We start from the raw sequence: 22,493 nt of genomic DNA, 5'->3' as shown, positions 1-22,493 counted from the left end.
TTGTAAGTGCACGCATGTTTTTGCCTTTGGTTGTGTCTGACTGAAGCTGATATATATCTGAAGCCTATCATCAAATTTGACTTAACGTTCTGCAAAAAGCATAAAATAATTTGTGTGAACAAAGACAGGCTTCAAAAGATTTCTCCGGAAAACATTTATTGGTTTAGATAGAAATATAAGAACAGCAGCATTTCATTGTAAAGGATAGGTTAAAAAGATACAAAATATTTACATGAGGTGTGAAAGGAAAATGAAACAGTAGAGATAACTGAGTTCAGCAGAGATCTTTGAGGTTCAATCAGTGACTTTAGTGGACGAGTGCTTCGTTCTCTTTAAACACGATGGTCTTGGGGTTGATTCCCACACTCTTGGTGGTGTTGTGAGTTTTGTAGATGCCGATGAGACGATCAGCAATCTCAAACATGTTGTTCCTCAGGGAGATGATGATGAACTGAGCGTTCTTTGTTTGCTCCTACAAAGTGAAATAAGGGAGAAAATACAATTACTGATCTGAAGAGAGACTCAACTGGGATGATTTAACAGTTATCTAAAAGCCTTTAAAAAGTCACAGTGGAGGCAAACAGTTAAAGGCTTAGCACCTTTGATCCTGCTCCCAAAAATCTGTGATTTTCTGAACTCCTCCATTATTCCAGTGTTACACAACAGAAACACTGAGCTCTCATGAGTCAGTGATTACAGCACTGATTAGCACCACATTGTCTAAAATTAACTTGCTAAAGCAATTGAGTTAGATCAGTGTATTATCCAGCAGCACCCCCTGGATTCATGTTTCACTTTAGGCTCTTCATGACATATTACATCATTTTGCGACTAAAAATGTAATAAAAAATACTCACATAAATGTAACAGGCAACAATGGAGACATTCTTGAAATCAAGAGCAGCATCAATCTCATCCATGAAGTAGAGCGGTGTGGGTTTATAGTGGTGCAGGGCAAACACCAGCGCCAAGGAGCTGAGGGTCTTTTCTCCTCCTGACAGGTTAAAGATCTTTTTCCAGCTCTTCTTTGGAGGACGCACACTGCAGGGGATGAGCAACAGAAAATTATGGATCAACAAAAACTACCTTTGGGCTTTCAGATCTGTTTATTTTCTCTTCTGTTACCTGAACATGATGCCCTCAGAGAAAGGATCCAAGCTGTCCACGAGTTCCAACTCCGCATCTCCACCCAGTGTGAGCATCTGGTAGTTTTCCTTCAGCTTGTTTGTGATCATGTTAAATCCGGTCATGAACTCGTTGAGCCGCTGTTTGCGCAGGTCCTCAAAGCCGCGCTTGAATGCGTCCCTCTCTGTGGTGATCTCGTCCAGCTGAGCCACGCGCTGCAGGTACAGCTCCTCCTGAAAACACACAGCAGCACATGTTGAATAAAGCACCAGTGTAAGATATACCAAAGACACCGTTTATGAGCGTGCCTGTTTATATTTCTGCATACCTTCTTCTTGTACTCGGCAATGGCACCGAGGTTGGGCTTCATCTGAGCACACTGGGTCTCTAGCGTGATCATCTTGTTGATAATGATGTTTGGGTCTGAGATTTCTTCAAGTTCAGTAGAAGTAAGGACAGGAAGTTCCTCTGCTGGCTTGTCCTCAATGGTGTGAAGGGACAGCTTGGTAGCCTGAAGAACATTAACAGGAATAATTAACACCGAAGCAGAGACAAAAATCATAAACAAATTTGAATTATTTAATAGCTTACCAACTCAAACAACATCAGTATTTGTGAATTATTATACAATTAATTTATTAACATGTGCCCCCTGACCCAAAAAATTGAAAGTCAATGAAGCATTTATTGCTCATGTTTGTTGCCTTAGTACTTTCAGCAATGTTATCAACTTGTTACTTTATTGGAATGTAATGTCATAATTACCAAGTGAACATGCGGCCAGAGTAACAAAATAAAACCACAATTGTATTAAAAATGCACACACATGCCTCACACCTCCTGACCCACCTCTTTCTGCCAGTGTTTGATCTTGTTGTTGTGTTCGGTGATGGTGGTCTCGATCTGCTCGATGCGGAGCCGGACGCTGAGGGACTCCTCCTGCAGCGCGTGCTCCTGCTGCTGTAGCACCTTTATCTCCTTCAGCACCCCCTGATACTGCTCCTGCACCTCGGGAAGGGCAGCCTGGAGGACAAGATAGAACAGTGGTATGACTTAATTCAGTGTCTACCTTAAATTCATTTAGATTGGTGATTTTACACAGTTACAGCAAGAAAAAACAACACTCTTACAAAAGCTCTAAGTGGTCCAGAATGATCAATTACAACCACAGATCCATACTAATATACAGAAATAACTTGCATACTCTAGGTGACACCTATGAAATAATTTTGTGAAATGTAAATATGAATCCAAGGAAGAATTTATTCTTTGTCTTTATTTTGATAAAAAGGATAAAAACTCTTACTACTATTACTCTTGCATTCCTTTATTTTAAAATTTCAAAAAAATGCATGAACCTAGCCATTAACTTTGCAAGAAAATCAGGTTTAAAATAAATTGCCTGGATATATTTAATATGAAATGAAAACAAAAACAACAAGTCTCAATCATAAAGTGCAGCAAGAGTGCCGACCTCAGCCTCCTGACAGGCCTTCATGATCTCTCCAGCCTCGTCTTCCAGTTTCTTCAGTTGTTCTGTGAGTTCAGCCATCGACTTCTCATTCTCCTCCAGCTCGGCCTGCACACGGTTCACACTCTCCTCACATTTCTTCAGGTTGCTGCAGAGGGGACACGGACAGCAGAAGACACCGATATTATGGGCCTCCGTCAGAGTGTCCGTGGTTAGTGTGTATGAGAGTGAGTGAAAAAACTACTGATGAATTCAGGTTGAATCTTACAAAACAAAAAACTGTTACTGGATGACTGCTGAAGAGCAACCGTCTTGTCTACAGGGTTCAAGAATCTCAGTTCAGTGACTTTTAACATCATGATCTGACAACTAACCCTCAAACACTGTGTGTATATACATAATGTGTTCAGTGTACTGAGTGTAGGACACAAATGTTTTGGCAGCACTCAGACCCCAACACACAAACACCGTAGTTAGATGCATAAAAACCCAAATTAAATAGAAGAAAAATATTATCACAGTTCATAAATATTAATTGCTAAAAAAGGATAACAGGAACCCTTGCACTGCTGCACTCAGACCCTTACACAAATTAATACAGCATTCCGTCATAAACGGAAAACACTTGTGTGACTATTTACATACAGAAATTAGCAATCAAAGGAATTAGAGGCATTGAAATTCATCTTCATCTTCTTAAACTGTTACATACAAAGTAAAACCTGAACGTGGAAATACTGGCATTAGTGTGAATAGATAAAGGGCAGTATTTAGTGTGAACATGGTAAGACATTAGTAGCTGGAACAAGGCTGTATTTAACCTCAAGGAAGAAGAACTTTCACACAGGCTGCCTCAGTGTGTCTCACTTTATAAGCTCCACTGTGTTCTTAATTGGCCTGACAGCTCCTCCAGATGAATAAAACCCTGTCACATTGAGCCACCAGTGTTGTTTTCCAGCAGCGACTGCCAGGCTGTCTTGCCCAAATGATCAATCTTAATGTTCCAGCTACAGATAATGATGAATAAATGGCTGTTTAAGTTGCTGTCAAACAAGTCAAACAAACCACTGATAATATTGGGAAGAAGAGAAGACACCCAGGACATTTGTACAGGGTGTCTCCCCCTTGTGACAACAGGAAAGATGTCTTTGCAACTAAATAATTGCGAGGGTCCGGGATGTCACAGCAACACATCACTTTCAATAAAAATAAAACACTCTGAGAGAGGATTAAAAAAGGTTCAGTGAACACTATAATATGTTAACTTGTGTATACAATGCAAACACATGTAATCGCAGGACATAAACGTGCATCACTTCCTCACCGGTCAGCTGTCTTTATGGCCACTTGAGCCTTGGTTATGGTGGAGGAGCAGTCATCCAGCTCCTTGTTGACCTTGTCAAGCTTGTCCTGCTGAGCTTTAAGCTTGTGGCTGTTAATGTCTACAATTAGGGTGTGGAGCCTTTTCACCTCATTCTCCACCTTTCCAGCCTTACTGGATGCTGCCTCATAGTCTGAGAGAAAGAAAGAGGGGGACAGAAACGGGTGAGAGAATTGAGACTTGATAATATTCATGTTAGACACTCAGATTTCCTACATATGACTAGATATGATTATCAGATTGAACATTAACTTAATAACATATTTAAAAATTAAGAATTATCTTCACCGTTTACCTTTCTTGAAGGACTCCAGGCTCTTCTCCATCTGTTTCTGTTTGGCCTTGTCTGGGGCAGCAGCCAGCACATTAGCCTCAAGTTCCTTGATCTGAGGTTTCAGGTGAGTCTCCTGGTCAGCTAGACTCTGAAGGAAGGAAGGAAGGAAAAAAGGAAAACACCCAGTCACACAGGCTGGTTGTTATTCAGATCACAAATACACCCAAATAAGTGAAACAGAAACACAATGAATGAAAAGACGAGGTGTATCGGTTGTACCGTCATGCTTTTTGCATATTTCTCCAGGGTGTTCTTCATGTCTCGGAGCTGTGGTTGCAGGCGCTGGATGTTCTCCTCAAGCTGCAGCTTTCTTTCCTGGCAGCCATGCAGCTTTGACACCTTCTCATTCAGCTTGCTTTCCATACGGTCGAGCTACAGAAAACACAAGACAATTATCACGTCTTGTACACCAATCGCATGCTGTGGGGATTATCTGATAGCTGAGTCCATATTCATTCACCATCTCAGAATCACTTCTAGGAGATTTGCTTATGGTTATTCATAATGCTAGCTTCACTTGCTGGGAGAAGACAGTCTGTCTCCTTTTAGAGTGAATAATGTCCAGTTTTATGATACTCATGATGGTGTCTTATGTAGGGATGTCCTGATCAGGGTTTTTTCACCCGATACCGATCTGAGTATTTAGTATCTTCCAATACTGAGTCCCGATCCAATACTTAACTAATATTTTCCTGGATAAAACAGCTGTGCTAAGAGAAAAAAGTACCTGCATCCAAGCTGTTCCATAATAGTTTTTATTTTTTAGACATTATTATATATATATTATTATTATTCCTTTCTTATTCTGCACATGCTATTGCAACATTGGCCTACCACCTTCCTTGTGTTAGCAGATGAGTCTGTGACGCTGCACTGTGACTGCAGACCCTCGTGTACAGCCAGCTGAAGTGTGCGCGCGACGCAGCGCAGCTTGGTACCTCCATATCATCCATTGCTATTTTTCATATTCCTTATGTTGCCACGTAAAATGACGTGGACGTGTTGCTTGTCTATTTCACATGCGTTCAGCATCTCTTCGGTTGCCTGTTTTACATGCTCTGCTGTATAAGACCCATGAAACTAAAAAACAAAACAATACAAAACAAAAAAATGGCCTTGGGTCCACCTTCAAAATTGCTAATCCCCGATCAGTGAAAAAATATTTCGGCCATATCGGCCCAATCCTGATCCTGCAAATCGGATCGGGACATCCCTAGTCTTATGGTTTGTCTGGTTCAGTGTCATATCCAAGGAATGAAAGTGTGAACTGTATAATATTTTAATGCAAGAAAAATAAATACAGAAAATAGTTTCACTTGAATTAAAACTGACCTTAAAAGGACAACATAATTCATAGTATTTGTTTTATTTGGCAGACCCTGCCACCTTTCTAGCTCTACACGGTGTTCAGAACAGCTTGTTTATTGAGTTATGGAAAGAAAATATATTTCTGACTTTGTATTTCTTCTTCAAATTACATAGTAGCAGTAATAGTGCCCATTTGAATGCTAGTTCCACACATAATGGACACAAACTAAATGAATTATTAAACTTGTATTGCATCTTGTGCATCAATTTTGCTAAAATATCAAGGATGATATCTGTTATGTATTTTAGTCTTGTCCTCAGATGATGTTTAATGATGAGAAAATGATTGCACTTTAAGATGTAATAAATAAAATCACAGCTCCTCTGTCCTTCATAATGACAGTTGTTCCGTAATTAATAGATTTTATTTAAGTGCAAGAACATAACAAAAACATATTTCAGTTTTCTGTAGAGCAGCCTCACTTATGTAAATGTAGTTATTAACATTTCTTTTTAAAACGTTTTCCTAATGAGAGAAAGTTGACTTGAGGTAGGCATCAAACATTTATCGCTCTAAATTTCAGACCAATATTATACTCAAAGACATCTGATAAACACCAACAACTATGTGTGTATTTTGTACTCACCTCCTCCTGAGAGAACTCAGTGCCAATAGAGGAGCCCATCCTGCCCTTCATTACTCTTCCTCCTCCAGTCATGGTACCTGTGAAAAAAAACAACAACCCCTAAATCACCAAAATCTATGTATGTAATATCACTTTCTTCACAGAGACAGACATTTATATGTATTAGAGATTGACAAACACCCCATTTCAATTTTTTACAGCCGATGAAAAACACTGATGTAAAGGGAGTGAAATAATCTTATATTGATATATCGGCAGATAAACAAGTTTTTGCAATGATTCCTCAAATTAGGTTATAAAACATTTATCTAAGGAGGCAGGAAATTTTGGACTTTAACATTAAACCTGTGTTGTCTAAACTGACAATAAGCTTCATTGGGAATTTAATAACTATTAATTACCTCAAGCCTTTTGTCAGCCTTATAGTCTTGCTCTAAGAAAATAAAAGGCTTTCATATCAGCAATATCGGATGACATACAGCAATACCATCTGTCATGGGCTAATATTAGCCAAATGATATATTGGTAGGGCTCTAGTTTGAATAGGAGCTAGAGGAAGAAAGAAAGGAAGGAAGAAGGAAGGAAGGAAGGAAGGAAGGAAGGAAGGAAGGAAGGAAGGAAGGAAGGAAGAAGAAAGAAGAAGAAAGAAAGAAAGAAAGAAAGAAAGAAAGAAAGAAAGAAAGAAAGAAAGAAAGAAAGAAAGAAAGAAAGAAAGAAAGAAGAAAGAAAGAAAGAAAGAAAGAAAGAAGGCAGGTAAAGCTAAGCCACCCACCGGCCATCTCGATGATCTGTCCCCTCAGGGTGACCACTCTCCAGCGCCTGTCTTTCTGGAAGGCCATCCTTGTGGCCTGCTCCATGTCATTGGCCACCAGTGTGTCCCTTAGGGCAAAGTAGAAAGCTGGTCGCACACTCTCATTTTTCACTCGCACCATGTCAAAGAGACGAGGGCTGTCCTCTGGAGTGCGAATGGGAACCATTTTATTCTCCCACACCTTCATCTGAATGAGGAGGAATGAGAAGGAGCGGCGAGATGAGGAGACCAGTTGTTTTATTAAAAGGAAACACGAATAGCTTAACAAATTTAAATGTTTGGTAAATATACGTTTATATCCAGAAATCCCAGTAACAAACTGGTACAATTTCTTTATGTTGTCTTCTGTATAACATGCATGATAAACCAATCTAGCCTCCAAACGATTACATTGTCTTGATTAAAAGTCCAAACTGTTATGATCTTTACCTTGTCAAGACCAATGAAGGTGGCAACTCCGATGTTCTGTTCTTTAAGAAACGTTACACATTTCTGAGCTGTGTCAATGGTATCCACCACAATGTTGTCAAGAGCACCACAGCTAGAGGAAATGGCCACATCATACTTCTCATCTATGGCTCCAAGGTCTCCCTACAAGCACAACAGTAAATTATAAAACAAAACTATTATAGACTTCTGCTTTTCATTCCAGCCACTGACTGCTGAAAAGTCAAAGAAAGTACATTAATCTGTTGTCGTGTAACTCTGTGTAATTACAAGTTATAACAGCTTTTTACCAGTCTTCCAAAGATGCCAGGGATTCTGCCACTGTTCTTCTGCTGCATGAGGGCATCCAGGACTTTTCCTCGACTGCGGTTGGAGGACAGGGAGCTCTTGGCTTCATCCACCTTCTGCCTCATTTCCCTCACAACTTCCCTAGTCTCAGTATCCATCTTCATCAGCTTTGCCAGCTCTTCCTCGTCCTGCAGAAAAGAAAGAAGCAATTTAACGAGACAGTCACACAAATTACACGATACACTGTACAGAAATACTTCCTAAACAAAATGCTACCCATGAATAATGTTGTTGTTTTTTTACCCTCTTAAGTTCCTGTTCTTTCTGTGGTATTTTGACTTCCAAGTCTTTAATGGCAGCACGGCGCTCACGCAGCTTGTCAGAGGTAGTCTGAAGTGTCTGCTTGGCAGTGTTGAGCTGCGTCAAAGCTGTGTTGTGGCGGCTAAGGTAGATGTCAAGCTCTGACTGAGACAGGTCCATACGAGATCGGGTCTCATTTACAGCTTTACTGAGCTCCATCAGCTCCTTTTCCTTAGTCTGGAGAAGACAAAAAGATAAGGGGCAAGGTATGATAATGAGGAGACACGATTTTACAGATGCAACAATGTAAATATGTTTACCATCACAACAAGACGTGTACACACACCTCTTTGTCCTGTTGCAAGCCACTGGTTTCTTCCTTCAGACTCTCCATCACCTCCTTCAGTTTTTCTTCTTCTTTCACCTTCCGCTTCTCCAGCTCCTCCTTGCGAGCGGTTGCCTCAGAGATGGCCTTTTCACTGCTGGCTGGTACACCACGCACTTCCTCCAGCTGAAAGATGAGCCAGACAGGAAAACGTACAAAAAAAGCGATGAGTTGTGTCCGACTCGTCTAAGCAACAGTGGTTGTACCTGTTTAGATTCAAGTTGAGGACAAAATTAATTTTCCTCAACTTGAAAAAAAAAAAAGAAAAAGAAAAATTCATACACACCTAAACTAACCACACTAGAAATAGCCCTTTGCCTCTTAAATTAGATGAGACAAAGGAATCAGTGAAGAATTTAGAAGAAAATAACTGTAAAATAAATGGATTGAATACGTTTTACATGTCAGTTACAAGCAAATGTGCTACACATTCAGAAGCTGGCCAAAACACACAACTGTAATCAACTATAAACACACATTCAGAACTGAGCAAGCCCTGGTTAAGACTGGCACAACAGTGCTGCTTGGCAGGGCTGAAACAAGGCAAAAAAGTTGTGTGGTTGTGTGTGTGTGTGTGTGTGTGTGTGTGTGTGTGTGTGTGTGTGTGTATATAGTCTATGTTTTGTAGGGTTAACTGCGGGTGAAATGTGAATGTGGCTGCTGGGAGTGTTACACAAGCCAGGCCATAGTTGACTACCACACAGCAGAACACTGCTCCCAAGAGGTCTGCCTGCCTCTGACCAAGACGTTTCCAGAGCACAGCCAGTGTAGGTGGAGCAGAGAGAGTTTGAGAGCAGAGAGAGTGATGAGAATATATACCTGTAATAACCAGAGATCTCTAAACTGTGTGTTATTCTTGAATAGGTCTGCAAGTTATAGAAACATTAACCTAAGAGACAGGAACATTATTATTGGTGAAACACAGCATGAGCGGGCTATCAATAGGCACACACTAACAATCACCTTGTGTGTTACTTCACAGCCCCCTAGTGGCCTGTTTAAGGCAGATAGCCTTTCCTGCCATGAAATTTGATTTACAAGTCTACACAGGTTTTATTTTATTTAAACGGATAATGCTAATTAATTGAAAAAATACACAGGGATTACTCTTTATCCAAGGTAAGAAAAAATATGAAAAATTAAAGCAAGGTCTCAACAGACTTGTTTAATTTTTCAGTCACATGTCAGTAGGAATATTTAAATGTTTTATTGTGCGAAAGCCAATTTCAATTGCAGTTGGTATTGCTTCATGTTGCTGTAGCCATCACGTAGAATGATGTCAGTTACGTTTCTGTGGAAGTAATAACTCTTCCAGCAGGAAGGCTACCCAGTTCATTTTCTAAGTACACCAGTTGTTAATTTTTATTTTATACAAATCTATATCATCTTTTAAACTTAAAGAATGTTTTATTTTTACAAACAAATAATTCAGTTATATACTGAAATGAAAAGGCAGACAACATAAAATGAACCATAGTTGACAACAAAAAAACAGAACAACAAAAAGCAAACAATCAGTACACAAAATATGCAAAACATGTACCTGTTAAATAAGGGATGCCTTTAGGAAAAAGTTTGTCTAAGAAATATGAATTCAAACTAAACATACAAAAGGCACAGATGGACATTAAAAGGTCTTAAATGTTTAATTCCATAATAAATTTATCCTTGAAAAATTGCATTTTCTCTAGGCCTCCAAACAACAGCCCCTTGTGTTTTCTATAAGCAACGGAAATTGTATTTTTAGTGCCCATGTTTCTTTCTTGGCCACGGGACAAAATAAACACAGTAACACTGGAGTGTCATAGCAGTGGTGCTAGCTTGTCATAACTAAGTGCAACCCCAGTGTTTGCTAATGGATATGTTTTGTAAAAAAAAAAATTTTTTTTTTTAAAAAGGGGCTACAATTGTGCTCTCCTGACAGACTATGAGTCTGTGTGCCTCTGAACACTGAGGATGCCCACCATGATACTGTCAGAGTGAAATAATCACAACCACCGCAGAATTGCAAACAGTCATTGTTGTCATTGAACTGTGTGTAATAGTAGAGGACAATTTAATTTAAAGGCCAACACACCTTTTCTTTGTCCTTTTCCAGCTGCTTCTGCAATTTCTTGTTCTTGCTCTTGGAGTGTTTAATCTTCTCACGCACTTCAACGTCCTGCAGATCCAGCTGGGTGAACTTCTCCTTCTGGGTCTCAATGTACTTGTTGAGCTTATTTTGTTTCCTGGTGGAGGAACAGCATTTTTAGAGCACGCACATGTCAATCATGTACAAATCAACTGAAATACTAGATAAACAATGATAATCTGGGGAAAAACTAAAACAATACAATATCTACATATCAAATGATAACAGGCTCATTTAGTAAAATATAACAAAGAAAAAACAAAACAATATATCTTTTTTGCGACAATGTGTGGACCAATCACATTCTTGGACAAAGACAAAAAATTCTTACTTCTCCACATTTTTGAGCTCCTGGTTCATTTTCTCAGTCTCCTGTGATATTTTTGCATTTTTCTCAGTGAGCTCCTTGGTGTCCTCCAAGATCTTCTGCTTTTCCTGCTCTTTATCCACCACACGCTTCTGCAGATCATGACTAATGACAAAGAGATACCAGTAAAAACAGTGAGAGATAAAACCTAAAAATGTACCTATAAAACAAAGACACCCAAGAAGGGTTAAAATTAAAAATAGAATATAAAATAGCATTTTCCTTTGCATTCTCTACACTCCTGTGTGGTCTTCATCTAAATGTAATCACATCTTATTAATGTTTATTTTGTCTTGTGCAGAGAGATGGTGCTGGTGCACTCACACATAATACTGGCACAGCTGACTCTTGTGTTTGAAGATGTCATTCTCCAGAGTAAGGAACTCTACAGCTTTGTTCTTTTCTCCCTCCAAAGCGTTCTTCTCCTTCTCCACCAGCTTCACTCGGTTTAGCTAGGACAGTGAACATATTGCACTACTTAATATCAGGTGAGAAAATTTCAATACAATTTCCAGACATATATCATATGCATAAGCTACATGTTTAAAATAAGATATATTGTTTTCACATTGTCTCCATCATTCTCATGTTATGTAATATTTTGATAAAAGCTGTAATAGCATTAATTTATTTCTGAACATTCCTGTATCTTGTTACCTACACAGTACATTAAGATAATGCAAAAAAAAATCTTTAAAAAATAAAAATAAAAATCTTCAGTTCATCTTGGATATGATTGCCGAACACATTCAGCACAAAAGAAAGAAACGTCTACTGAAGTCAGGACACAGGACGGAAAGTTGGTTAGCTTTTGAGCGTGTGAGCAGATAGTGTATGAGTGTTTGTCACCTTCTCTCCCCTCTGCTCATTGAGTAGCTCAATGCGGCGGGACAGGGTTTGGATGGGTTCCTTAAGGCGGCAGGAGCCGATAATGTCCTCCAGGTATTCCAGCATGCCCTCATCATGCTCTGTCTGACCTTTAGGCTTCATCATTGCAATCTGCTCCACCTCGCCCTATTTACGGTCCAGACCAACACATGGACAAAAACATGCAGGCAATCATTCACAGAAAAAAAGTGTAAAGCTCAAAGTTTTTATAAAACATCAACTGTAATTTGTAATTCTACAATTTTAAATGTTACACACAATTACTATTAAGATATGTGGTTAATAAACTTGCAATAACGCCAGTCTGCTCCAATCACAACATATAAGATACAAACAGTGTACCACAAATCAATTTCTAGAGGTTCCCTCTGAGAGCCCAGTGGCTTTCCTGACTCAGAAAAGATAGGAATAATCCCCACTACTACAAACACAAAATTATTAATTTAAAACAAACCGAGAACATAAAATAAAAATAATGAAACACTCATTCTTTAAGAAAATAATGGATATGATTAAATCTGACATAAAAAGTGTTGTAGTGTAGTGTCAAAAGTGTTACCACAGACACATTAAACAGGCTTCAGAGCTTCAGAACACTCTGAAGTATAAATGATGTACTAACACACTACCACCCCACCATCAATAACTATCCAATACAGAACTGGTGTTCAAATTATAATCAATGAATTTAAAGTAATTTAAAAACAAACACTTTTGATAGCATGAAGGTTTTGAATTGTTGTAACTACACACTAGATGAATATTCTAAATACTATACATGTATACTACTTGGAGACAAGTTAAGGACAACACGACAGTGTAATTATATTTGTCTCAACATTTGCTAATTTTATTTTAATATTTTTTTAAAGATAAGACATCAACAATATTGCGACAGAATAAATTAAAAGTTAAACATAAATTAAATCCAGAAACATTAAAAACTATGTCTCAAATTGTGTTTTATTTATTTGTAGGTGAAAATAAAGGCAGCTCACATATTACTTTTATGTATGAAAGAGAAAGAGAAGCCAGTAGGGGAGGGGGGAGGGAGGGGGGGACCACGTCATCCTCTGCTCTGACTAGTACACAAAATAAAGAGCTTCCCCTTAGCCAGAGGCCTGGAAAAGTGACCTTGGAGAACAAGCTAAAGCCTCTTCCCATAGTCATGCAGCCATGTCATAGAGACAGAGAGCTGAAAATCTAACATCCAGGGAGAGTGAGAATGGACATGCGCACGTGCGCGTGCACACACACAGACACAGACACACACAAAAGTCGAGCAGGACACATGTAATCAACCAGCTAACCACAAAACCACAATGGAGGGTAAAAACCAACTGTTCACCTGAAACTACCACATACATTAAAAATAATTAAATTAAATATATTGTAAAAATTTGAACAAAGATTTAATCAGCCATTTTGTGCTACTCTGACTTCAGATATCACCCTACAAGCCTTTGGTTAATCAGTAATAATAGGTTGGTCACACATGTAATACAATCTGAAGTGGTAAGAGTGTAACTAGTGAGCAAACTCAGAGCAACATAAAGCTAAATAAAAAAAAATGCATAAAAAACTTGACAAGAAAAACAATTTAAAAAACAACAACACAGGAATGCATTACATTCACAATCTAGGTACAACAAAAAAAATGTTTTTAAATGTTGAACCAATATTAAAGCAATGGTAATGTGAAGGGTGTTTGATCCGGTCACACTGAAGCAGCACTGCTAATATTGGGGTTGGGGTCATTTCTCACACGCCAATATTTACGTGCTGCTAAAGCGTGGCAGGTACATGGGAAAGGGAGGTCCAACCTGTCCCCACTGGAGGTTAAACCCCTTCAAAGATCCCCCCCTTACAAAATCTGAGTTAGTTGTTCAACAGCCACTCACATCCAGGTCCATGTATGGGTAAAACTGCATTTTTTCCTTAAAATTCTAAAGCAGCAAAAAATGGTTCGCACCTTTTCCACATTGTTTCAAACCATGATGCGCTGCTATAGCAGTCTAAGGGGGTGGCAGAGGACACATCCTCTCCTTTCCAATCCCAGTGCAACAGGTTATTCCCACAGAAAGGCATGACTTTAAGGTAACCATGTAACATACTCAAAGAGGACTGGGGAATGGGCAGAGAACGAAGAGCAGGAAATCTCTTGACAAAATGGGATGGTCACAACAAGGATAAAAAAAAAAAAAAATAATAATAATAATAATTTTAAAAAGCATAGTTAAAAGTGGAAGAGAAAATCAAATTAAAAAATTCAAAATTACCTGTAAGATCAGAAATCTGTTGTGGTCTAGGTCAATACCATGGCTTCGGAGTAAAGCCCCCACTTCTTTGAATGTGGCTTTCTTGCCACTGATATGGTAGGCTGAGGAATTGTCTTTGTTGGCAGTCCTGGAAACATAGAACTTGCTGTTGGGGATGACTTCGTAGTCATCTCCTTCCTGGCTCAGAGGGGGAGGGGCAGAAGACACAGAGGAGCTTAGAGGAGAACAGTCCAGGAGAAACTCAAACAGCTCCACACATCAAATGATAATACTCATAACAGTGACAAATCCACTGAGTGTGGGCAGAAAAACACCCTACCTTAGAAACAATTAAGAAAAGGACTTGTTTAAAAAGCACACAGCCGATCCAGGCCAGCAACTCTACATGTAATTAACCAATAATATTAATGTGTACTCTATCATTTTACATTTACAAAATTGAAACGACAGGTTGGATAAGATGATGAGATTATAAATGCAATGTAAAATGGTGGGTCATTTGCCTTAAAATGTATTAATTTTAAAAACAGGTCTTATAATTTAACTAGTTTACACCACCTCTTTAAAAATATTTTTAAGTTTCAGAAATGGCCAATTGTCAAGCTGGCAGAGTTTATTTAAATGATGGCATTAGTTTAACAACTTCATTTTAATTTACTATGAACAGATGGACCAAACAGAGAGGCCTGGATATATTTAACAGTGGTCAATGCAAAACTTACACCCCCTGTGGTAGCTCAAATATATAAACATATTTTACTCAAACTCTCTGAACTACAATCAGTTTTTAAAGCTATTTGTAAGCTATTGTGACAGACTCAGTTCGTCTCTTAATACCAATAATCATTTTACTGACTTTCCCCAGTTCAATCAAAACGTAGAGCCTGGTCACTAAATGGCACATTCAAAAAATTACACAAAAATAAAGGAATCCCTTTGAGGCCATTATGAATTGACTATTGCGTTTGTGGGTGTTAGTTGTAACTTTCATGACTGATTTGAGTCGGTGTTTAGTCACTGGTGTTATAATTATGTAGCAATATCAGCTCATTAGCACTGAGGGAAAAAATATATTTAAAATTCATGAAAAATATCTTCCACTGGAAAATACTTCTAGTCACCCCCTTTCACTTTGGACTATGTATTGATTAATTTAGGAGAGCCAGAGTGAGTGTAGTGTGTATCTGTGTGACAGAGATATACATAGAGAGATATATATATACCTTATCAATAATCTTTTGAAAGTGCACCTCCACAGTACAGCTTTGCACATCTTTGTGTTTATCAGAGCTGTGAATCAGCACTGAGAGCTTTTTCGATCTGATCTTTTGAGCTCTATATCCAAACACAAAGAGCATCGAATCTATCACATTGGACTTCCCACTTCCATTTGGACCAATGATGCACGAAAAGCGCTGAGAGAAAGAAAAAAATGTATATAAATCAATTATATATAAATACTGCATCCACAAATAAATAATTCAAAAGGTCATAACAACAGTTGCTATATGTGAACATTTCAGCATAGTAATAATGTGACAGTGAATGTCTCCCATATGGGTGTAGTTAAGATTTTTTTTAATACACTTATATTTGCAAAACAATGAGGGGAGCCCGAAAAGGTGAAAAGACAAAGTTTAAAGAAAGTCATCATTTAAGTGAAATGTTAGCACATCACTAGATCACTACCCCTTGTAAGATACACTCACTAAATCAAAATGGAGGAGTGTGACTTTTTCCACTTTGAAGAAAAATTATAAAAAAAATTAATAAATGTTATAATGTAGTGACACTAATATTTTTGTACTTCTTTGTGTCTAACACTACACAAAGCAACATGTTAACAGCTACATAATGTGAATTTAACACAAATAAAATTAAAATCAGAAACACTACACATGGTGGTAAATCTGTGAGCTTAACACAACATATTAAAGTATTTCCCACGCAGGGTTGACATTTGTAACCATGTTAGGTCGTACCTTGTGAAAAGGCCCCAGAATCTGCTCGCCTGCGTATGATTTAAAGTTGCGATTAACTAAATGTGTTATCATCAGGCGAGGAGCGCCCGGTTCATTGGTCATTGCTGGGGGCGGGGGTGGAGGGATGCTACCGAGAATCTCCTCCAAACTTCGATTATCAACCGCCTCGGCAGCTTCCCCCTGAGACGGATCTGTGGCACAGAAAAAAGTACAACTTTTATTCCTCTGTGCGAGTCGTTTCAGGTGGGGGACAGTGGTGCATGGGGGAGGGGTAGAGGAGCAGAAAAAACCAAACAAACAAACAAAACACAGGCAGCAAGTTACAACAGCAGTCACACAACGACTCCCGAGAAAGTTGACAGGCGTTATTTTTCTTTGTTCTGAAAACAAGAGCCAAACCCGAAAAAAGAAAAGAGACCAGCGCCGCTTTTGAACAAAACCACATTATTCTACAAACGCTCTCCACGAGAAGCGTTGATACGTGAGAGTAGATGCGCCACATTAATTTCGTCGATATTAAATAACCAAAGTGTACATTTCGATCACCAACGTCACATTTTCACTCATGCTGAACAGCACTCATAACACAGACAGGGAAAACCTTGTTTTGTGAGCATAATGTATAACGTTTTCCCGATTATGTTGCCATCACACCAAGCCACAACGACCTGTCCAAAATCTATTGTGCTCACATAAGCATAAACAAGCTAAGGGGTCGATGTTTGTAAATTAAAACCTTGCAAACAGACACTCAGTAAAGCTTTTCAACATCATCTAGACACCAAACATCACTTAATGTGCACCTAAAGCTTCGCGTTCAAATTATCATACAAATGACATATTATCAAGTTATAAGCATTAAACAAACACCGTTTTGGATGACTACAGAAAACGTTTCATTATCCGAAATAAATTACCTCGTTTGCTGAGGAGATCCGAGGAAGAAGTGCACTCGACGATATCAAAATCATCCCAAAAATCATAAGACATTTATTGATGACTGACACTTCTGAAAAAAATATACCAGCCATTCTATCTACGTGTTGAGAATTAAGTAAGAAAAAAAGCTCCACGGCTGTGCCAATTGGCCACAAGCAATACAGCAATACACGCAACGCCATTGAGTGAACACAACTTATTTAGATTCACAGACACCAAAACACCCTTTGTTACTTGCCAGTTGTCGGCGGTGCCTCCTCTTGGGCCATTGGAGTTGGTTTCTTGAGGGGGGGTACATCCAGCTCGTCTTCGGAGTCATCCCGAGGCTGCGACCCTTTCCCTTTTGGCTTGGCGGAGGCAGTTGAGATCTTTGCCGTTTTAGATGGCATGATTTGAAATCTGAAGGGGTCATTGGTAAAAAAGGAATATCCATGAGTGGTTTTTGTGCCTGTCAATCTCCCAACTCCACTTTTAGTCGGTCACACGCAGCTACCGTTGTCAGGCTTAAACCATTACCACAGTCAGCGCTCACTGCCGCCCATCTAACTGTTAGTCGGTACATTTTACATATGATAACTACTTGTTTTATTTTAAACCAACATGAATAAACGGATTTGTCACCTAAACAAAGTGAGTTATTAAGATGTCTCTCAGTCTAATAACATTACAGATTGTAGCGATCAAGATGCGTTGTGATTGTAGCGAATTAGACACTATTCTAACCCCAAACCCAAATAACAGTATAAAATAATGACCTCCTCCTGTGACAAACAATCTCGGTAATCTCCTGCACCTAAAGGGGGCATTTGATTTGCGCGTCACAAAGTTGCAAGGATGTGGGAAAAAAATGGAAAATAAGGTTAACGCAACGTCAACTGGATAACAAATTCAGTTAATATGCAAATAGCTAAAATCTCTCCCCACAGCTCTCAGCCCAGCCTATGTTATATGATCACTAACGTTACTGACGAAGTTAGACGCAGGAAAACAGGCTCTCTAGATGGTAGTAAAGTCGTCCTAAATTGATCGAGGTCCCAAACTGACAACGATATTATTTAATCCCCTCATCTTTTATGTAGGGGGCGGAGGTGTACACGGGGCAACCTAACTCGCTAGCTAATTGGAAAGCACGTTCAAACTACGAATGTTGCTTAACGGTAACATGAGACTAATATTAAGATTATAAATACATATACGTGTGCCACATAAGTTATGTTCAATAACTTAACGCCAGCATGGTCACTCGATTAAAAAGACACGTAGCGTTCACAATTAACTTTGCCACGTAACTGTAACTGTAAATATTCAGTTAGCTGCTGTAACGTTAGCTGATGTAGAATAACGAAGTAGAGCTAACGCTGGCTAACTTTGATTAGCAAACGTATGTGCGTTGTGGACCTATAACGTTAACGCAATACTGCAACGTGAACTGTACGTTACTCAAAGTTAGCGTTATCTGAACAGAAAGAGCGCTTAACGTTAACTTCGCTAACGTTAGATAAAGTACTTGACGTTAATCAGAGTAAGACCTTGCTGCTCAAAGTTTATCAACACCATTTGCTTAGGCAAACGGAGAAGTTGCATGTTACTGTTAGGGGTGTGTGTATGTGTGTGTCTACGAAAAGGCTAATTTTGTATTAAATATAATAGAAGGCAGAAAAGTGATCATCTGCAACTACATTATGAAATACTGTTAACCTCGGTCAGTTCGTTTTCCAAAGTAACTGCAGTATAAACTCAAGTTAACGTGTTGGTAATGTTAAGTCTAGTTAGGTACTAACGTTATGCATTTCAGCAAGTAGACGGAACCCAGTCATTACTCTCAGCTAAAATGTTTCCCTGTACCTTCTTCAACACGAGCGCGTTCTGTTAAGAGTCTTCCTTTCCGAGTCAAATCACGATTTAGGAAGAAAAGGTGTTCGTTAATCCAAAAATAGGCAAATATAATCCACAAAATTTAGCCCCGTGTCATTCCGTGTCGCTCTCCTGCCTGAAAACTCTAACTTGTAAATGGCGCCTAAACTGTGCTGTCGAACCAAATTCGTTACAAACTGACGCAAGGCACCATGGAACGTTCAAAGGGCAAAGGAAAAAAAAGACGAAATTCAAAAAAGGGGACGAAGCCAACTCCGCCTCGCTCCAAATAAACCTTAATCTAGTGGATATCTAGACGAACAATGCAAAACGTAACAATACTTATTTCAATATTAGAAATCATTTTAGATTACTGTCAGATTCAAATCTTCCTACGTGTTTAAACGGTTGCTTGGTTACAGTAGGACGAAGTCCCGCCCGGAAGAAAAGTTAACATTACAGGAAATATGGTTCGGTGGATCAGCTTTTAATGTTAGTGTATTTTGATTTTAATAAGTTTCATTAAATACAATCATTTAACAGATGTCATACTGTACTTGTAAATAATTCGAAATATCCGTTTTCAGGGAAGTGAGACTTGCAAGTCTCGCGATAACTCACTTTTCAAGCTGCTCATGACCCAGATTAAATGGCTACCAAAAGGTAGCCTTGATAACGTTAGCGATACAGTGCTTATTAGTAATGAATAGGCTTGCTCTTATGTGTATTGAGTCCTTGTGCATATTTTAATGGAGTAAAAGACTAACATACATCGCTATTTGTCACACAGCACACTCGGAAACGAGAGAACGATGTCTGCTTCAACCAGAAAAGCCAGTTAACGTTAGCATTCAAGTCACAGACGAGACTCGGGGACATCTGAGGATTCACGTTAGCAACAGTGGCAGGTACCGTAGCAACTGCAGACGCTTGACTTGGTCATCGCTACAGCTAACACAGCATGCCAACTGCTTCCTCGCCTTTTTGTCGGGGTAAAGTTATAGTTCAAAGTTTTGGTCGGCTACATTGTTCCATGCTGTGTGTTCGTTTGGCATTAGTGTGGTATAAAAGCTTTAATATGCGGTTAACAGTCATTAACAGGCAATTTCTTCTTCGTCTAGGGATCAACACAGCAAACATCCACCATGAGATTGAAAACATCGCTGCTACAGGAACCCAAACATATCCTTTTAATTGCGTTTTTAGCTGTCCGAGCTTATATTTGTGTTTCATATAATGTATGTAATGAGACGTTCAAAACTCTGCTATTGTTAACCATTACTTTTTATTGTGTTAGCACCAGTAGAAGTATGAGATCAGATTTTTGATAAGAGGAGAAACTGAAATAAGACCAGTTTGCTACAATATAGCACAGAATAACCTTCATCAACATAGAAGTACTAATGTAATTCATGTAGTTGTCTTCTTCCCACTGCTTGACTTGACCTAACTACAACTAGTTTATACCAAATCTAGAACCTGCTTTTTTCACAATACCCTATTTATTGCAGAAGCAATCGTCATGTCATGCAATCATTTAAAATACACAACCTCATAACTAGCCTCAATCACGTACCTTAACAGCAGATCACATAAGGAGCTTGTAAGTTGTGTCGGCTGGACCACAGCAGATGAGCTGTACTCATGCAGCGAAGACCACCAGATCCTCAGGTGGAACCTGCTCACCAGCGAGACCAATCTGGTTGTCAAATTGCCAGATGACATTTACCCCATTGACCTACACTGGTTCCCCAAAACTGTTGGTTGCAAGAAACAGAACCAGACGGAGATCTTTGTTTTGACCAGCACGGATGGCAAGTCTCTTTATTCTCTAAAAATCTGTCCAGCGAGCTTCACAGCTCTGTTTCACTTGTAGAAAAACATTGAAAGTTTTCTTTCATAATTCAGTGAACAGCCACATGACGCTGATGTTATTGTTTTTAGTTATACTCTTACAGGGAAAAAGTTGAGTTAAAGATCATTATGTTGATGTAGAACAGTAATATTGATATGGTAACTGTGAACTAACTAACTAACATAATAACTCTAACATAGTTTTCACTGCGCTCTGGTCTGCCTCTGTTCATGTTTTCTGTCATGGCTCAAAATAATCCCCACCAGTTTGAACTGTGTTCAGTTAAACTAAACTCGCACTAAACAGAATGATCATTTCGAGAGAAGCATATTCATTTTCACAGTTTCACTTTAGGAAAATGCTTTTAGTTTCATAGTAAAGATAGAGTCTGTGTAGACTCCTAGTTTTCATTAGGCCTTCAGAGACAAATCACTAAAGATAGATGTCTGTTTTGTAACTGTATAGTCTTGATACTAAACTTTCTCTGTGATGTGCATCTACGTGGCCTCTCATCTCTCTTCTTTGTCCTATATTACATATAAACACACAGCATATGGATGTACTGTTATGGCAGGCAATGTGTGGTCACAACACTAATGGCAGTGTAGGGTTGCATAAACACACCCACAAACTGAAGCAGCAATTTTCTCTGGCAGATCAGCGAGTAGTGAAAACTCTGTTACAATTCACTTTTGCAGCTCTCTTCTGCTTCTTGCCTTGTTACAGTCAAACAAATATCAGTATTGTCATAGTTATCTGTTGAAAGACGTTTTTGTTCTTCTTTGAAAGCCAAAAAATGTGATCGTGACACAGTTTTGCTCTTTGAAACCTTGGTGTGCAATAAAGGATTTTGGCGCAGTTTTTTTCAAATCTGGATTCAGTGCAGAGCGTTTTCTAAGAGATCTGTGTGATATAGTTGCAAAGAGAGCAGTCCAACAGCCAGGGCTTTAATGGATGGGAGGACTCTATATTAATGTTGTGGCTTTTCCTAACCTTATTTGATTAGTCTGCCTGCCTTTCCCTTGCCAGCATATTTTTTTTTTTTTTTGTCTATTCCATATGCAGTTTGATCTTTTCCCAGTTCAAAATGTTGTATGAAATGAAGGTTTTTGTGCAACATTTTATGTTACATTTTACAATAGTACCTAAATGTTGAACATTTACTTGATAAACATACTTCGTTATTTTAGGATTCCTGATATTTCCCCATGGCTAAACATAATCGGATAGCATCAGTGCATCATTTTCCATTCTACCAGAGAGGGTATAGTGTGGAATGGAAGTAGACTTTTCTCAAAGAAGACTAAATTAAGCATGAAGGATATCGCTGGGCCTTCTTTTTGGAACAACAGTCTGTCAGTCTCTTTCTCTTTTTACCCTGTGGAACTACGATGTGGCATCATAATAAATTTCACACAGGCACATCATCTAGCTGAATATCAATAGAAGTAAAATGGCAAAGTCTTAGTATGTTGTCATGATAAGATATCATAAAAACCACCTGCCTGATAACAAAAAAAGCAAACAAACAAATCGCCAGACAAAAGCGTCACACACACAACGTTTGGCTGCACAGATAAGGACTGCTGATGTGAGAGCACATGAATTATTAATTATATTTTTAAATCTATATTTCTTCATTACAGCTTTACATGTCTTACACTCACTACCTGCTGCACAAAAGTGAATGTTTCGTTTGGA

The 22,493-nt window shown here is 38.7% G+C and overlaps 2 protein-coding genes across 6 annotated transcripts in view; one reads left to right on the top strand and one right to left on the bottom strand.

The window, feature by feature from the left end:
* Positions 1-139: 139 nt before the first annotated feature.
* smc4 (structural maintenance of chromosomes 4) lies at positions 140-19,280 on the bottom strand. 3 transcript variants are annotated; one of them, XM_030393515.1, is made up of 24 exons: positions 18,929-19,280; positions 17,322-17,482; positions 16,145-16,335; positions 15,386-15,577; positions 14,163-14,339; positions 11,845-12,009; positions 11,320-11,447; positions 10,960-11,100; positions 10,575-10,725; positions 8,459-8,623; positions 8,116-8,349; positions 7,815-8,000; positions 7,507-7,668; positions 7,039-7,264; positions 6,267-6,343; positions 4,531-4,683; positions 4,273-4,399; positions 3,921-4,110; positions 2,600-2,744; positions 1,975-2,148; positions 1,454-1,636; positions 1,126-1,358; positions 858-1,041; positions 140-472 (listed from the first exon to the last, which is right to left on the bottom strand). In XM_030393515.1, the coding sequence occupies exons 2-24, from the start codon at positions 17,470-17,472 to the stop codon at positions 308-310; spliced, it is 3,900 nt and encodes a 1,299-aa protein (XP_030249375.1). In that variant the 5' UTR covers positions 17,473-17,482; positions 18,929-19,280; the 3' UTR covers positions 140-307. The 3 variants fall into 3 exon arrangements, with proteins under 3 accessions (XP_030249375.1, XP_030249383.1, XP_030249393.1); XM_030393523.1 differs by lacking the exon at positions 18,929-19,280 and adding an exon at positions 18,865-18,884; XM_030393533.1 differs by lacking the exons at positions 17,322-17,482; positions 18,929-19,280 and adding an exon at positions 17,062-17,246.
* A 124-nt stretch (positions 19,281-19,404) lies between these two features.
* ift80 (intraflagellar transport 80 homolog (Chlamydomonas)) overlaps positions 19,405-22,493 on the top strand; it is a 40,773-nt gene continuing 37,684 nt past the window's right edge. The window contains exons 1-4 of one of the 3 annotated variants that reach the window (XM_030393563.1): positions 19,405-19,429; positions 19,728-19,845; positions 20,059-20,119; positions 20,530-20,751. In XM_030393563.1, coding sequence (XP_030249423.1) covers positions 20,083-20,119; positions 20,530-20,751 — 259 coding nt within the window. In that variant the 5' untranslated portion in view covers positions 19,405-19,429; positions 19,728-19,845; positions 20,059-20,082. Of the gene's footprint in view, positions 19,430-19,524; positions 19,930-20,058; positions 20,120-20,529; positions 20,752-22,493 lie in introns of those variants that run through there. The other 2 variants (XM_030393555.1, XM_030393546.1) reach the window with 2 other exon arrangements.

This window comes from Sparus aurata, chromosome 2, assembly GCF_900880675.1.
Source record: "Sparus aurata chromosome 2, fSpaAur1.1, whole genome shotgun sequence".
NCBI lineage: Eukaryota > Metazoa > Chordata > Actinopteri > Spariformes > Sparidae > Sparus > Sparus aurata.
Note: the sequence above shows the minus strand (reverse complement) of the source record. Positions and strands in the feature narration are given on the sequence as shown.

Excerpts from the sequence above, each read along its gene's own strand:
- smc4 (XM_030393515.1), bottom strand. The coding sequence starts at position 17,472 with ATGCCATCTAAAACGGCAAAGATCTCAACTGCCTCCGCCAAGCCAAAA. Across the intron at positions 10,726-10,959 it reads GAGCTCAAAAATGTGGAGAA|GAAACAAAATAAGCTCAACA; the intron begins GTAAGAATTTTT and ends TTCCTCCACCAG. Across the intron at positions 2,149-2,599 it reads AGGCCTGTCAGGAGGCTGAG|GCTGCCCTTCCCGAGGTGCA; the intron begins GTCGGCACTCTT and ends CTTGTCCTCCAG.